The sequence below is a fragment of the Mobula hypostoma genome, chromosome 23, assembly GCF_963921235.1.
Source record: "Mobula hypostoma chromosome 23, sMobHyp1.1, whole genome shotgun sequence".
Lineage (NCBI taxonomy): Eukaryota > Metazoa > Chordata > Chondrichthyes > Myliobatiformes > Myliobatidae > Mobula > Mobula hypostoma.
Window position 1 is genome coordinate 4,819,662 of NC_086119.1, and position 17,042 is coordinate 4,836,703.

The following is a 17,042-nucleotide window of genomic DNA, read 5'->3' on the forward strand; positions in this document are numbered from 1 at the left end:
TATCGCCAAATCATATGGTTTCCGTGCGGCCCGATAGCACATGCTCGCAGCCCGGTGGTTGGAGACCACCGTTTTAAATCGCCTGGATCTAAGCCATCTCTTGATGTCATTTTGTTAAATATTCAATCTCTCTCTTTCTCTCTCACCCTCTCCTGTGCCCCCCACCCATGCAATTCTCTGCATGTGAACGCAACAGTACAGGCCCATGATGATGTGCTGACTTTTTAACCTACTCTAAAATCAATCTAACCCTTCCCTCCCAGACAGCGCTTCATTTTTCTATCATCCATGTGCCTATCTATGAGTCTTTTAAATGTTTCCGATGTACCACCACCCTTGCATTCCAGACACCCACCACTCTCTGGGTAAAAACCCACCTCTATAATTCCCCTCCTATAGTTTACCCCAGTCAACTTAAAATTATGTCCCTTCCTATTAGCCATTTCTGACCTGGGGAAAAGTCTCTGGCTGTCCTCTTGATTGCTTTGTACATATAAAGTGCTGTGAGATTTTGTGATCTTTTGTTAAAATGCTATTTTTTTTTTGTAACTTTTATGTTGGCAGAAATTATTGATTGGCCAGGGAGGTAGCCTGATTGGTAAAATTGCCCGAGATGTGGGACAGGACCTGATGAACGTCTTTCTCTGCGACGTGCAGTTGAGACTGCGTGTGAAAGTCAAGAAGTGAGCCTGCTGTTCACCCAAACGGATGACTTGAGGGGCTGTTTCTCCTCACTGCCCTACTGCCCACCCCATCCTTATCCCACCGAATCAGTGGATGCAGCAAGCAACCTGTCTTGATAGCCTGTAACTTGACCCAAGCCTTTGGACTCCTGTGGAAAGGGCTTCACAGGAAAGCTCACTGAAGTTTTTTTTTAAAAAGAAAGGTGGGAGTTTGCCAGGAATGTGGACAAAAATGTTTTCCATGGTGGAGTTCAATTTTAATAATCTCTCGTGTAATCAGTTTGTACCACTAACAAGTGGGCTGTTGTTGATGTTCAATCGGAGGGAAGTTCTCTGACTTTTTATTAATTCCAGTGATGTGGACTTCAGAGAATGAGATAGCATTTATTGTCTCTCTAGTTCCCCTTGTGAAGGTGGCAGTAAGCTGCCCTGAATCACTGCAGTCCTTGAGATATGGGTATAACCTGGCTGTTTGCTGTTTTATCGCCTTCACACTTAAACGCAGTGCTTTGTCAGTCTTGAGCTCTGGAGTACTGGTTAGCATGACACTGTAATAGTCGTTACAGCTCGGGCTGTCAGAGTTTGGAGTTTGAATCTGGTGCCATCGGTAAGGAGTTTGTGCATTCCCCCCACATTCCCAAGACGTACCAGGTACCAGTTAGTAGGTTAATTGGTCATTGTACATTGTCCAGCGATTCGGCCAGGTGGGTTGCTGGGTGGCGCAGCTCGTTGTGCCGGAAGGGCCCGTTCCACGTGGTATCTCTAAATAAAATATAAAAATTTTACAGGAAGGAGCATTGTTTACAGTTCATTGTACATCTATTAAATCTGTCACTGCAGCACTTCAGGGTTAAACTCAACTACATCAGGGTGTGTTTGTGGCCCAGACAATGTTACTTTGTAAAGATCTTTATTAGCCTAGATAAGTTTTTACAATTAATTACAGCTTCACAGTCCCTTCGGTTAATACACCACCATGTTTCCACATATTTAAACTAAATTCAAATCCTCGTGGGATTTGAACCCTTCGTACTATGACACAAGCATACCCGAAAAACTAGTGACTGCGCTTATGTCTAACAAAGCGGATCAGTTATTAGTGAGGCCCGACATTACAACCTTCAAACTTCTCACAGTGGTAAAGTATCAAGCTCTGTGAGTGGGTCTGCTCTTCAGGGTGTTCTGGCTGTGATCAACACATTTAATGGGGTTACAGGAAATAATGGTTCTTTCCTGGAACGTACATTCTCTGAGTGGTTAGGTTGTTTGAATGTGTATGTATTGCTTGTGAAACATCAGAAAGTAATTAAAGAGAAAGTTCAGTAATTCCCTGTTTCACCAGCCTCATGAGACTCGTGTCGCTTAATGAACGGTACAGAGAAAGATCGTCACTTTGCTGCCAAGCCTTCAATTTCTATCTTAATTCCTTTAGCCTCAGGAGGAGGGATTCTGTCCAAGGTAAGATTTAAATAATTATTTCTCTATATTATATCTCCTTATTTAACTTGTTTCCTGGGTGTTTAAAACAAAGGAGTCTTAAATTTCAGCCTAGTCACCCACTGGCTGTGTCACCTTTCAACTTTCAAGTTTCCATCAGGCAGAATGCCGGGATGCTGCTGCTCCATTTCAGCCCCTCATTGGGCTGGCAGGCAGTGAAGGAGGGCAAGGTGTAAGCAATCCAGTTATACTGACGTAGAACGTCCCCAGACCACAGTACATTGTAAATGGTGGTACGCAGACAGATCTACCTGAGACGATTGGTTGCATCCTGACGATGGCAATGGCAAGTCGAAGGAAAGTGATGTTGGTGCACAAGATAATGCGGCATTGATCGAGTGGACAGTCAGAGACCTTAACCTACTACCCTGAGAAAGGATGCTGTACTGCCTGCACATGAAGGCATAGTTCATGATTCCTGCGCTCTTAACCCTGAATCCAACACCTTTGCCCTGATGTGTTGCGTCAGAAACCTTTTCCCCAGGGTGGATATGGCTAATCAATCTAACCCTTCCCTCTCACATAGCCCTCCATTTTCTTACATCCGTGTGCCTGTCTGAGAGTCTCTGATGTATCTGCCTCCACCACCACCCCTGGCAGTGCATTCCACACACTCACCACTCTGTGTAGAAAAATCTTGCCTCTGATTCCACCCTATACTTTTTTCCAATCACCTTAAAATTATGCCCCCTAGTATTAGCCATTTCTGCCTGGGGAAAAAGTCTCTGGTTGTCCACTCTGTGCCCCTTATCATCTTCTAGAGCTGCAGCATTATCTCTGCTAGCATCTGACAGAGGGAACCTGTGGATTCCACACAGACAGCACTGAGGAGTAGGATGGAAACTGGGTCCCTTGGAGCTGTGAGATGGCTACACTAACCACTGCTGGAGTTGAAGTCCCACTCCAGAAACATTAGTTAAAAATGTGGGCTGGTCTCTATCTATTGCACTCTGTGGGATGATACTATTATTGACATAGTACTCTTTCTTGTGGCGCGTGGCCAAGTGGTTAGGGTGTTGGGCTCACGACCTGAAGGTCGTGGGTTCGAATCTCGGCCAAGGCAGCGTGTTGTGTCTTTGAACAAAGCACTTAACCACACACTGCTCCAGTCCACCCAGCTGAAAATGAGTACCAGCAAACTACTGCGGGGTTAACCTCGCGATAGGCTGGCATCCTAGCCGGAGGGGGGTCTTGTACTCTCAGTCGCTTCAGGCCACAGAAACCGGCATAAGCACCAGCCTGATGGGCCACAAAGTCTTGGGACAGACTTTAACTTTGACCCTTACTTGTCTCAGCTTCCTGATGAAGAGTCTTGGCTCGAAACATTAATGGTTTTTCCCCTCCATGGGCACTGCCTGACCTGCTGAGTTCCTCCGGCATTTTGTGTGTGTTGCTTCAGACAAAATGTAGCTCAGTCAATCAGAATCAAAATTATTATCACTGACATGTTGAGAAATTTGTTGTTTTGTGGCAGTGGTACAACACAATACATTAAAGGTATTATGTTACAATTAATAGAAAAATTATAAGAAATATATTTGCAAGTATAATATAAAATAAATTTAATAGCGTAAATAAGTAATGCAAAAAGAGAGTAAACGTGAGGTAGTGTTCATGGGTTCAGAAATCTGATGGTGGAGGGGAGGAAGTTGTTTGTAAAACTTTGTTCAGGCTCCTCTATCTCCTCCCAGATGGAGGGATTGAGAATTTTAAATGCAGAGGGAGATGGGGAGATTTAGGGAGGACATTTTAGAGCTTTAGGCTAAAGAGCTGAAGGGCGGGGTGGGAAGGATGCTTGATTTTGTGTCTGGAAAAGGCCATGGAGGAATTGGAAAAGGCTGATTGGAATTCTATAAACGAGACTGTGTGATCAGCTCAAAGTGAGCTCAAGGATGGTGGTGAAATAAGTCTTTGCAAATTGGGACAGAGGAGAGAGACTTAAAGTGAAACTTACATAGTGTAGAATGCGTGGGGGACCCACATGATAGAGCACGGTTACACAGACACACAAATGACGCAAATAGCCACTGAATTTGGATAATTAATCTGAGTTTGAGATGGAGAGAAAAAGATGAAGATAAAGCATTAGTTTTATTTATCACGTGTACATCGAAACAATAGTGAAATGTGTCACTTACGTCAGTGACCAGCACAGTCCCAGGGTGTGCTGGGAACAGCCCACAGGTGTCGCCATAATTCCAGTGCCAGCATATACCCTGCCCATAACTCACTAGCCCTAACTAGTACATCCTTGAAATGTGGGAGGAAACGGGAGAACTCAGAGGAAGCCCTCAAGGTCATGGTGGAGAACAGCGTAGTGGTTAGCAGAACACTTTACCGCACTAGCAACCTGGGTTCAATTCCTGCCGCTGTCTGTAAGGAGTTTGTATCTCTCCCCCTGGCTGTGAGGGTTTCCTCCAGATGCTCTGGTTTCCTCTCAGATTCCAATGACGTGCAGGCGAGTTGTGGGCATGCTGTGTTGGCACTGGAAGCATGGTGACACTTGCCCGCTACACCCCCGCCAACACAATCTTTGCTGATTTGATTTGATGCAAGTGACTCATTTTACTGTATGTTTTGATGTATATGTGACAAATAAAGCTAATCCTTACAAACTCCTTACGGACAGCAGGGGGAATTGAACCCCGACCACTGGTGCTGTGAAGTATTACGCTAACTGCTACACTAGTGTGCTGACTAACAAGGCAGTCTAAATTGAATCTTGTGAGCAGGGTTTTACAGAAAATTTTTGCTAGTGAAGGGAGATTTGCTGCAAAACACACGGTAATCTGTCCGCTCTGCTGCTGCTCTTACTTTTATCACTTGTATATCCACTTCCATTATTCCTGCAGTTTTTATTTTATTTCGGTTGAAGTCACAAACTAATAGAAATTCACAGTTTGTCATTGCTTCCGCTGGGTCCTTGTGCTTTGTTGTCTCTTCACCTTCCAGCTGCTGAGAAGAGTCTGGGAGCAGCGGTATAACCCTTACCAGTACTTAGACAAGTAATGGTAACGGTTTAACCGACACCCCCTCAGAGTCCAGCGATAAGTCCCGTGCATACTGGAGGTCTTGAGTTATCAAGGGAGATTCGATTGACTGGATCTGTTTTCCCTGGAGTGAAGGAAGCTTTGAGAAGACCTGTAGGAGGTGTGTAAAAAAAAAAAGTCATGAAAGGCATAGGTAGTATAGATAGGCAGAGTGTTTCCCATGTCTAAAGCCTACAAGGCATAGGTGTAAGGCGAGAGGGAGGAGGTTCAAAGGGGACAATTTGTATTACTACAGATGCAGCATAATAACAGGCCCAGCGAGCCCACACTGCCCAATTGCACCCCTCAACGTACTAACCTGCACGTCTTTGGAATGTGGGAGGAAGCTGGACCACCCGGGGGAAACATAGACACATGGAGAAGGTTCAGGCTCCTCACATACAGCGGGAGGAATTGAACCTGGGTCACTGGCAGTGTAATAGCATTAAGCTGATCACTACACTGGCATGCCGCCCCAGATCTGAGGGCTGAATTTTCTACACAGAGAGTAGTTGGTGTCTGGAATGAGCTGCCAGAGGGAGAGGTGGAGGCAGAAGCAGTAGCAGCATTTAAGAGGCTTCTTTACAGATACGGGAACGAGCAGGGCACAGAGGGATATGGAATTAAGGCAGGTGAACGGGATTAGTCAGAGTCAGAGAGTGAAACTGCACAGATATGGGCCGAGCAAGACCATACCGACCATGGCTCTAGGCTAGTCCCATGGTCAGCAGATACAAGTGGGCCAAAGAGCCTGTTTCTTTGCTGAACAACTCCGTGTTTTTATAAATGTGTAAAGAAAGGGAGGCTTTAGTAGAAACTGAGCCACTGAAGCCTTACCTTGGTATGCGGGCTCCAAGAACTGCTGTATCTCTCCAGAATCCTGGTTAGACTTCACCTGGAACACTGACGGCAGTTCTGAGTTTCACAACCTGAGCTAGCTTCCAGCCTGGGACAGAGAACTCTGTACGTTTCCCAGGCCAGAACTGGAATCTTAGGGCTGCAGTACAACTGCCTTGTAGTCCTGAGAATTTAGAAGGTCATAGGACGATTTCGATAGATGGAAACTATTTCCCTTGCTTGGGTGTATAGAAGGTGGCATAGTCTTTAAGTCTTGTTCCTGAACAACACTACCCAAACAAACCCAGATCAGTTTCCAGTCCGACACTCAAAGAGTTCACAACATTTTGGGAGAGGGGGTTCAACATTTCTGCCACTGTTCTGTTAGAGATATGGCCTTGTCCCTAAATGTATTGGCCGTAAGATAATCCCGGGACAGAACTTTCACAGCCAGGGTGTTCAGGGGGTGAAGTTAGGAAGGATTCCAAACCCCCAACAGAAAAATTTCTGACTTCTGTATCTGATTCTCTTTACTTGAAACAAGAGTGCACAATAATGTAGAGCTTAACACAGCTCTTTACAGCACTGGTGACCCACAAGTTATTATAGAAATGCAAAGGGGCACTATAGTGTCATGGTTAGGAGTGATTTGCAGCTCCTGCTTTCACTAATTGGGGTTCAATTCCTGTCGCTGTGTGAAGGGAGTTTGTACGTGTTCCCTGTGACTGTGTGGGTTTCCTGCAGGTGCTTTGGTTTCCTCCCACATTCCTAAGACACATGGGTTGGTAGGTTTAATTGGTTACATGGGTGTAATTGGGTGGCACAGGCTCGAAGGGCCTGCTACTGTGCTGTATCTTTAAATAAAGATATAAGATCACCGCAAACTCAAGATTACAAGTTACTTGTAATCTGCAGTGATCATGTAACCTATTAATATTTTTGATCAAACTTATAGCTACAGGGAAGTCGTATTTTTCCCCTTGCCTGTTCCCTGAAATAAAATTCAGAAGTAATGTGTTTTTGCGTCAGCAACAACAGAAGTCATTGGATTGAATTTCATGAGAAGCAGAATAATTGCAAGTTATCCCCCCAAACATCAAGTAAGTAATGTTCTGAACATGCCGGGCTGAGAGTTGAAGCCCCTGACTGCGTGCCAGCTGGGCTCCCTTTGAGACTTCAGAGGATGAAGGCAGTGGATTAATGCCGGATGCAACAGTTTGTCCAACGCGCAGTGCGTTTAGAGAGAATATTTCTGAAAACTGTTGAATAACGTTGCTGAGAATTTAAAGATAACCTGACATTTTTTTAATGCCACAGCAAGTGCACAGAGGAAGGAAACAGAAAGGAAAAGGGAATTGACTCACCTGAGGGGAAAGGTGACAGATCTGTAAAGTGTCGAATAGACTTGGTATGTAGTTTAGACCATAAGATACAGGAGCATTATTAAGCCATTGGGCCCATCGAGTCTGCTTTGCAGCTTGAGTGATCAGATAATCACCCCCTGCTTGCAGAAGGGCCACAATCAGTCTTTCAGCATTTGGGCTTGAATGAGGATTGTGTGTTTGAGGGAGCTGGGACTCAGGTTTATTGTCACCGGCTCAGTGAGTAGCATCTCCAACATGAGAAACTGCTGCACTTGCAACCTGCAGCAAAGAGTAGAGCTGCTGGGCGCGTGGGGTTTGCAGTCAGCAGCAGCACAGGGAGGATATCGTCTCGCAGGAGCACGGAGTGAGAAGTGAGGGGGCACTGAACTCGAGGGTCAGCACTGTAGGAGGGAGTAGGGCTGAGGGGAGGGGCAATTTGGAGGGAGTTTTGCACTGTTGTGATGGGGCAATACCTGGAAGTGCTGTGCGAGTGGAGGGTACCAGCATCTGGATGGTCGGGGGCCCCCATCTGCCCCTTCCGTATCCCACACCATTATATGTGGGATGTACATAGACATGGCTAATAAACAAAATGAAAGCTACATCACAGTACAGACCCTTCAGCCCACGATGTTGTGCCAGCCCTTTACACCACGGAGCTTCCCAGGGCAGACCTGTGGCATCAGAAAGCAAACTAGGCTGAGTAAGAAATACACATCAAAGTTGCTGGTGAACGCAGCAGGCCAAGCAGCATCTGTAGGAAGAGGTTGGAGGCTTCCAACCTGATGGCATGAACATTGACTTCTCTAACTTCCGCTAGGCCCCACCTCCCCCTCGTACCCCATCTGTTACTCATTTTTATGCACACATTCTTTCTCTCACTCTCCTTTTTCTCCCTCTGTCCCTCTGAATATACCTCTTGCCCATCCTCTGGGTCACCCCCCCCCCCGTCTTTCTTCCCGGACCTCCTGTCCCATGATCCTCTCGTATCCCCTTTTGCCTATCACCTGTCCAGCTCTCGGCTCTATCCCTCCCCCTCCTGTCTTCTCCTATCATTTTGCATCTCCCCCTCCCCCTCCAGCTTTCAAATCCCTTACTCACTCTTCCTTCAGTTAGTCCTGACGAAGGGTCTCGGCCTGAAACGTCGACTGCGCCTCTTCCTACAGATGCTGCTTGGCCTGCTGCGTTCACCAGCAACTTTGATGTGTGTTGCTTGAATTTCCAGCATCTGCAGAATTCCTGTTGTCTGAGTAAGAAATGGCTGGATTGTACTTACATAGAGCAGTACAGACCACAGCTGCCGTCTAACTAATCCCACCTACCTGCTTCTTGTCCCCCTCCCTCTGTTCCCTGCCTGTGTATGTGTCTGTCTATATGCTGCTGTGTTGGAAGGCAGCATAGACCACAAGAGTGAGAAAGCTTGGACTGGTTTGATGCTGTTCAGTCTAAACCTTGGTCAGAGCTGATTGATCTCAGGAACTGAGATTAGATGAGCTTTATTTGCCTTATGAACTTCCAAACACTGTCAGGTGCGTTGTTTGCATCAATGACCAACAAACCGGGGAGGTGCTGGGGGCAGCACGGCCTCAGCTTACTAACCTGACCTGTATATCTTTAGAACGTGGGAGGAAGCCAGAGCACCCAGAGGAAAGCCACGCGGTCACAGGGAGAACGTACACGCTCCTTACAGGTAGTGGCAGGGATTGAATCCTGATCAGTGATCGATGGCGCTCAACAGCATTGCACTAATCACTTTTAGTTCAGTCATAGTTCGTTGTCTGCTTGGGAAGGAGAACATTGCCAATGCGGCTGTAATTCCTACTCGTATTGTGTGTCTCGCTGGAATTGCTGTGAGTGGGGGTGACTGGTTCACCGCAAAAAGGGCGGATTAACAACACCGAAGATAAGGAGTGTGTCACTGGCCCTTTTGGAGTTGCAGCAAGTAACGGTGGGAGATTTACTGAGGGTCAGGGTGAAGGAGCTGGACAAACATCAGTGGAGATACAGCACATGGAGCTGGTGGAACCCAGATGAGTGTTAATAGAGACATGTTTCCTCTGGGATGGCAGCTGGACCTAGATCAGAAGAGATGCAGATTGGTTACCCCCTCCGTCCGGCTGCTGAGTTGCTCCTGAGAGCAGCGATATAACCGTCACCAGTACTTAAACAAGTAATGGTAACGGTTTAACCGACACCCCCCCTCAGTATCCGGTTGTCTGTCCTGAGCGCAAGTGTATCGGTGGCGGGGAGGGGGTTTTCAATGTAAAATGAGAGTGGCAGGGACCTGGGAGATGCAGGATCAGGATTCAACGAGCTTCAGTAGCAAGCATGAACTCCTCGATCATCAGTAAACTAAATAACAAGGTTCTGTAACTTGTGTTGGGACCTTCAGACAAAGAACATCATCGTCCTACTGAAAAGTTTGCTGGTGAATGACTGAGGGTGAGAGCTGCTTGGTGTATCGGCGCAGAGCCGCTCAGGGAACTGATACAAGACAACAATGGTTGAAGGCTCTTGATGCTCTTTGGATTCACACCTCTTGTACGCTGGGTGTGATAGTTGGATCCATTCTTCCAGAACTTGGACTTGTCGGACAGTCAGGCCCTGGATAGTACATCATCTATACTGTAGTAACATTACGGTGAACTTACAGTATATGATGATATCCTGCCCCGAGCTCCAGGCACATCTTCAGCGTCCTGTTGTATAAGGAAGTACCACAGTGAGAATGAGCGGATAGCCACACCATCTCACCTTTCACCTCACCTACCCTTTCAGAAGATGGTTCCTGAGTCAGAAAGAAGATCACAAGCCACGTGGTGACTGGAATGAACAGGTAGAGGGGGTTGTGCTTGAGTATTTTGGTGGGGAGGGGGGAGCAGATAGGAAATTTGCTTTCCTTACAATATCAGTACCTCATTCACATGGTCCTCTAATTCTGTGAGATGGTTGAGCACCTTTGTGCCCTGCTGTGGCAAAGCAAAAGTGCTCGATGCAGATGTGAGCACAGCTGCTTTCTACTCCCTTGTGCTGTGTTATACCCGGGGCTTATCTCACAGTACATCTGCTGACACTAAAGCAGGAAAGCCGGAAAGACTTCTGATAGGAGGCGTAGATGGAATGGACAGCCAGAGAATTCTCTCCCAGGGCAGTAATGGCTAATGCCAGGGGGTGTAGTTTTAAGGTGATTGGAGGAAAGTAGGGGCGTATCAATGGTAAGTTTTTTTTTAACATAGAGAATCAGAATCATTCAATATCATCAGCATATATCATGAAATTTGTAGTAATGCAACAACAGTTCATTTCAATATAAACTAAATTACAGTAAATGTATATATGTTAAATATAATAAATAGTGTTAAAAGTGGAAAAAATAGTGAGGTAGTGTTCATGGGTTCACTGTCCATTCAGAAATCTGATGGCAGAAGGGAAGAAACTGTTCCTGAATCATTGAGTGTGTGTCTTCATGCTCCTGTACCTTCTCCCTGATGGTAGCAATCAGAAGGGGGCATGTCCTGAGTGATGAGGGTCCTTAATGATGGATGCTGTCTTTCTGAGGCATCGCTCCTTGAAGATGCCCTGGATGTTGGGGATGTTAATGCTCATGATGGAGCTGACTGAGTTTACAGCTTTCTGCAGCTTATTTCAATCCAGTGCAAATTCCACAGACACAGACACACACAGGTGGGTGCATGGAACATGCTGCCAGGGTAGTAGAGGCAGATATATTTGGGGACATCTAAGATGGGTACATGAATGATTGAGAAAAGGAATATAGGAGGGGAGGGTTAATTTATTTTAAAAGGTCAGCATAACATTGTGGACCGAAGGGCCTGTACTGTGCAGTAACGTCCTATATCTTAGCCATTCAAGCAATTTCTGTGGAAAGAATCCAGTTAACATTTTGACTCAGGACTAACTGTTCCTGGGAACTGGCTGAAGAGTTTAAAGTTTTCAAAGGTCTGGACTCAATAATGGCGGGCTCCATGCTTAAGGGCAGTGTCCCAGGACACACCAACTGACCAAGGACTTTGATCAAAAGTGGGATCTGCCACTTTACTGACCAGTGAAATTGCTGTTCAAGCTCCCAGTCTGGCACAGGCATGGTCAGCTGCCATTTAGCTTCAGAATTATTTCAGAAAATGAACAGGAAAGTCGATCGATTCAAAATAGACGAGGAACTTGCCAGCAATGGTGCAGTATGGATTAAAGCAACAACGCCCAGAACCATGATTAACACTTTGCTTTGTTCTGTTCTTTACTGTGTTACTGACGCAATAACATTTTCACATGGGAATTAACAACAGCAGCATCATTACCCCTAAAGGCGGCTTTCATTCAGAAATACAGCACAGAACGGGCCCTTCCAACCCAGCAACCCACCTATTTAACCCTGGTTTAATCACAGGTCTGTTTACAATGACTAATTAACCCACTAACCAGTATGCCTTTGGACTGTGGGAGGAAACCCACCCAGTCACGGGGAAGAACATAGAAACTCCTTACAGACAGCGCCGGAATGGAACGCCGAACTCTGACACCCTGAGCTAACCACTCTGCTACTATAACGCCCATCAGTTGAGATCCAAGTACAATAAGGCACAGAAGGCGGCCTCTCGGCCCCAGTCCAATTCATTTGCTATGTCTTGCTCTTCCTCCAAAACCTTGAAAATTTTTGCTTTCCCAATAACCTTTCTGCATTTCATTCTACTGCCCCTTCAGGCAGCTTGTTACCGAGTAAAAGGGATTTTTCTGCAGGGTCTGATAATTGCCTTAAATTTGAGTACCCACCTGTCAGTGAAAGCTGGTTCTCTCATTTACACCATCAAAAACCCCACATGCTTTTAAAATTCTGTGATAAAATCTCTCTGCTCTAAGGAGAACAACTGAGCCTCCACACTCTCCCCATATACTGTGTTGGCCCTCAGGTTCCATTTTAAGCAGCACTCACGGTTGCTCTGATCGTGACCACCCTTTGCTTTGTAGCCGGTGTTGACGTCTCAGGTCTCTGAGCTGTGTTCCTCACTGTTCGCCACTCTGGGGTTTAACTGACTTCACCCTGCTTTTAGCCGCTGGGAGAGTTGGGGTTCATATCAGGAAGAGAAGTCTCCTGCTTTTAATTGGCCCGTTTCTTTCTCACTCTCCATCTGCGGAAGAGAATTCAACTATATTTAGTTCATCAGCAGTTGATTTTTTCTTGGAAAAGAGAACTGAAACTCCCAATCAAGTGAACTTAACATTCTTTAAATAAATCACTAATCATGAATTTATCAGCGGTGCAGCTTGTGTGACCTGATTGAAATGGGTATTTTCTCTGTAACAACTTTTTAACAGTTGAAGAAATTCTTAATTTCACATTTGTACTTTTCCGAGGTAGCATATGGTCCCACTGTGATCAGAGACTATCCCTTTAAAGAGGAACTGCATTTGTGTGCTTTACCACAGTCTAGTATGCAAGGGTAGGTGAAGACAATGTGGCCATGACTGTTCCCCTGGGTAGGAGGTTATAGTGTGACTCCAGATTCTGGTTCCAGCCTGACTCCCAGTGGGAATAAGTATAAGGATGCAAAGCTGAGGCTTTATTAGGCATTGGTCAGATTGCACTTGGAATATTGTGAACAGTTTTTGGCCCCTTATTTAAGGAAGAGTGTGCTGGTATTGGAGAGGGTTTAAACAAGAATGATCCCAGGAATAAAAAGGTATACAGAGTGTTTGATTGCTTCGGGCTAGTACTCACTGGAGATTAGAAGAATGAAGAGGGATCTCATTAAACCTATTGAATATTGAATGGCCTAGATAGAGTGCGCATGGAGAGGAAGTTTGCTATAGTTGAGGACCAGATGCCTCAGCCTCAGAATACAAGGACAACCCTTTAGAACAGAGATGAGGATGAATTTCTTTAGCCACAGGGTGGTGAATCTGTGGAACTCAGTACCACGGATGGCTATGGAGCCCAAGACACCATATTAGATAAGGTGGATGGCCCACAAATCATTTTCTGTGGATGGAGAGTCTGAAACTAGACAGCATTAATTAAAGATGACAGGGAAAAGCTTTAAAGGATACCTGGGGAGGAAAATGTCCCACACAAAATGTGGTGAGTATGTGGAATGATGTGGAGTCCTGATGAAGAGTCTCAACCTGAAATCGATACGGTCTGACCTCTTGAGTTTTGTGTGTATTGTGTGGAATAAGCTGCCAGAGGATGTGGTAGAGGCTGGTACAGCTAAGATGTTTAAAAGACAATTTGGACGGATACATCAATAGGAAAAGGTTTAGACTGGGGCTCCGAGATTTTTTAATGCCAGAGGTCATTGGACTCCAGTTTGGGAACTCCTGGTTTAGAGGGATATAGGCCAATGGGACTAACTCAGTACGGCACCTGCTTTAACTATGACTACAGAATAAAACCCACAGCGAACCTGGCTATGCCAAGCTGGGACTCTCTGCCATGCTGTTGAACACACCAATAGCATTCTGATTTAACTCCATACATGCTATTGTACAGCAATAACCAGAGTTTCGCACTGTCTGTGGGCCTTCAACTATTAATATTGGGAATATCCAAGTTTGCCAAGATAGTGAAGTTTGGTGTGGTGTAAAAGGTATAGGCAGTGAGGTAAAATAACAAGACATTGAGAGATTAAATGGACAATCCTGTTCTGGTATGGAGGAGCCACTGCACAGGATCGGAAAAAGCTGCAGACAGTTGCAAAATCGTTCAGCTCCATCATTAAGGATCCTGACCACTGAGAACATGCCCCCGATTCATTACTAGCATCAGGGAGAAGAAACTCAATGTTTCAGGAAAAGTTTCTTCCCCTCTGCCTTCCTCACTGTTTGTCCCCTTCTTTTTGCACTCCTTAATTTAATTTTCTTTTTGAAATATACTTACTATAATTTAGTTTTTATTTATATTGCAATGTACTGTTGCTGTAAAACAACAAATTTCACAACATATGCCAGTGATATTAAACCTGATTCTGATTCAGTACCCCACTATTTTTGCCCCTTTTGCATTGCCTGTTTAAGTTTTTAATATATTCAGTATTTGTTATTGTAATTTATGCAAAATACACAAAATATCCTGCACTGTTACCTAAAAACAATAAATTCCACACCTGGGTCAGTGTAATAAACCTGATTCTAATTCTGAAAACCCTTAAGATTGAGAATATTTGACAAACCATATATTGTTGAAGTTCGGAGGGCAGAGGGCAGTAAACAACATGGAATTAAGAGCCATTTCCTCAATGTACCTGCTGTTGTATAGATTCAACAGGATGCAACCCAGGACTCAACGGGTTAAATGTGCGGAGTAGGCAAAGCAGTTAACTGTTCTCTCTGGTACAGAAAGTTAAGTGGGGAATTGTTTGTTTAAAGAAATTAAAAAGGTTGACACATTTTTTTCCATATCACACAGTTGGGGTGGGGGGGGGCGTCTCAGGGAAGAGAATGGAGCAGAGGAGGGGAGGAAGTCCTCTGAACCCCCGTGACCCTCCTGCTGTTCCCCTTGACCCCATCTGAGAGCTGGTTCCATGTCAGTTTGGCACACCCTCAGGGCTAAGCTGAGGTACCAGTCTGAAATGACTCTCAGAGTGTGACCCAAAGCCTTTGGGCTTGGAGGCCGGGCACTTGCTGAGTGACCACTGTACGACTCTGTAACACTCAGCCCTGGTGCGAGGGAGAAGTCTGAACTGCAAGAAGTAACGAATGTGAGAAAAGGTGCAGAGTAAAGCTTCCACAACCTACCTCCTGAGAAATGACGCCCTCTCCCAATGCAGGCTTTGTGGCTCCCACACTCTGGTTTTACCACTGACCGGTGCCTCAGGATTGAGAGCGCCGCAGACTTGACTTCTTATTTCTTTGGTCCTTCTTGCTTTCTCTCCATTTCTCCACCTCCCCCCCTCCAATCCAAACCCTTCCCCAGTCTCTCTCTGTCTCTCACTCTCTGTCACATGCACTCTCTCATTCTCTCTCTCTCTCTTGCCTTCTCACACATTCGCCTTCTTGCACATTCACACCTCTCTCTCTGGTACATCCTTATTATGGGCTGGCTTCATTTGCATACCCCAAAAGAGGGTTCTCTAATTAGCTATTCACTCAGTGTCCCACGGCTTGCTTGGTACTGATAAGGATAGATGTGGGGAGAGGCTGGCATGTTATGAGCAGGCGGACTTGATGTGGTTAGGGTGGAGGTTTTGCCTCAAGCAATGCCTTGAGAAGAGCAGCCTGATAAGGCTCAAGTGGGTCTATCTCGCCCGCACCACCATCTGTGTGTCAGCTCCAGAAGCGGGCGACTTCCAGGAACCCTTCTGACCTGCTGATGTCCCAGCGTCCCTTGTGTGTCTCTGACTGCTGGTCACTGGGATGTGGCAGTTGGACAGGGTGACCTTGGCCAGGCTTGGGTGAGGCTTCAGTTCCAGAGGGCAATGGCTTGATGTTTTCTGAGCTATGATGGGCTGAATGACAAGGGACTGTATACACCCTCGCTCACAGTCACACTCGGACATGGGTACAAACACACGGACGCAGGCTCTTCTAGTAACCTTAGTGAAAGTGGAATGGTAGTTGACTGCTGACCTTGCCTGGGTTTACATACATGCCCTGGCCAAATCAGGCCCGAGCTCCCAAATCCAGTATGTTTATGAAGCAGTTGTGATATTGGAAGAATCTGTAATTACTATCAGTTTATTTTTTCTGGACTCTTAAACCTCTGATTAATGATCCTGCAATTTGAACTCTAAATTGTTAGTCCAGTAACATAATACTTCTGTTCTGCACTGCCACACTCCCTAACTGCTCTGGCCAATGATCTAATGATGTGGTTAAGTCTCTGGGGTAGAAACCAGAGTTCTCATCCAGGAGCATCGGTTCAAATCCTGTCAGCCGGGATATCTTACATAGGATATAGAACAGTACAGCACAGCTGTGCTGAACTAAATTAAGCTGATGACATCTAATCCTTTCTGCTTGCACATGGTCCATAATCCCCCCTCACCTTCTCTGCATATTCATGCACGCATCCAAGAGCCTCTTAAATACATTTTATATCTGCTTCCACCGTGATCCCAGGCAGCATATTCCAGTTGAGTATTAACATTTTGACCCTGCGAGAAGGATACTTGCTCTCTGCTTTAGCCCTGCCTCTCACTGGAGATGGGATGGCTCAGTAGGGTGGCAGTTAACATAACTATTACAGTGCCAGCAGTCAGTGTTCAATTCCTGCTGCTGTCTGTAAGGAATTTGTATAATTCTTCCCGTAACCGCTTGGGTTTCCTCCCACATTCCAAAGATGTATGGGTTAGTCAGTTAATTGGTCACATGGGTGGAATTGGGTGGTAAAGGTTCATTGGGATTGAAGGGCCAGTTACCTTGCTGCATCTCTAAAATAAAAAAAATAAAACTTTCTAACACATTTCCCTCAGCTTCTGCCTCGTTTGTGCAGCTTCTCCCTATAGCACGTGCCTTCCTAAGCAGCATCCGTCCAATAATGGGGTGACCTGAACTGAATGCAGTTCTCCAGATACAACCTAACCAAAGCTTTACAAAGCTACAACATAACTTCCAAACTCTCAAACACTACGCTTCAACTATTAAACATCCTTTACCACCCTATCAACTTGTACAGC

The 17,042-nt window shown here is 45.6% G+C and overlaps 1 protein-coding gene and 1 long non-coding RNA gene across 5 annotated transcripts in view; one reads left to right on the plus strand and one right to left on the minus strand.

Annotated features, from left to right (window-relative positions):
• eral1 (Era-like 12S mitochondrial rRNA chaperone 1) overlaps positions 1-1,468 on the plus strand; it is a 27,562-nt gene extending 26,094 nt beyond the window's left edge. For both annotated transcript variants that reach the window (XM_063031806.1, XM_063031807.1), the window contains exon 11: positions 565-1,468. In XM_063031806.1, coding sequence (XP_062887876.1) covers positions 565-687 — 123 coding nt within the window. In that variant the 3' untranslated portion in view covers positions 688-1,468. The remainder of the gene's footprint in view (positions 1-564) is intronic.
• LOC134337039 (uncharacterized) lies at positions 1,308-16,729 on the minus strand. 3 transcript variants are annotated; one of them, XR_010015919.1, is made up of 4 exons: positions 15,163-16,729; positions 12,362-12,557; positions 4,135-4,226; positions 1,324-1,445 (listed from the first exon to the last, which is right to left on the minus strand). It is a non-coding gene; the product is annotated as an uncharacterized LOC134337039 (long non-coding RNA). The 3 variants fall into 3 exon arrangements; XR_010015917.1 differs by lacking the exon at positions 4,135-4,226 and adding an exon at positions 4,995-5,321 and having other exon boundaries at positions 1,356-1,445; XR_010015918.1 differs by lacking the exon at positions 4,135-4,226 and having other exon boundaries at positions 1,308-1,445; positions 15,163-16,718.
• Positions 16,730-17,042: the final 313 nt, after the last annotated feature.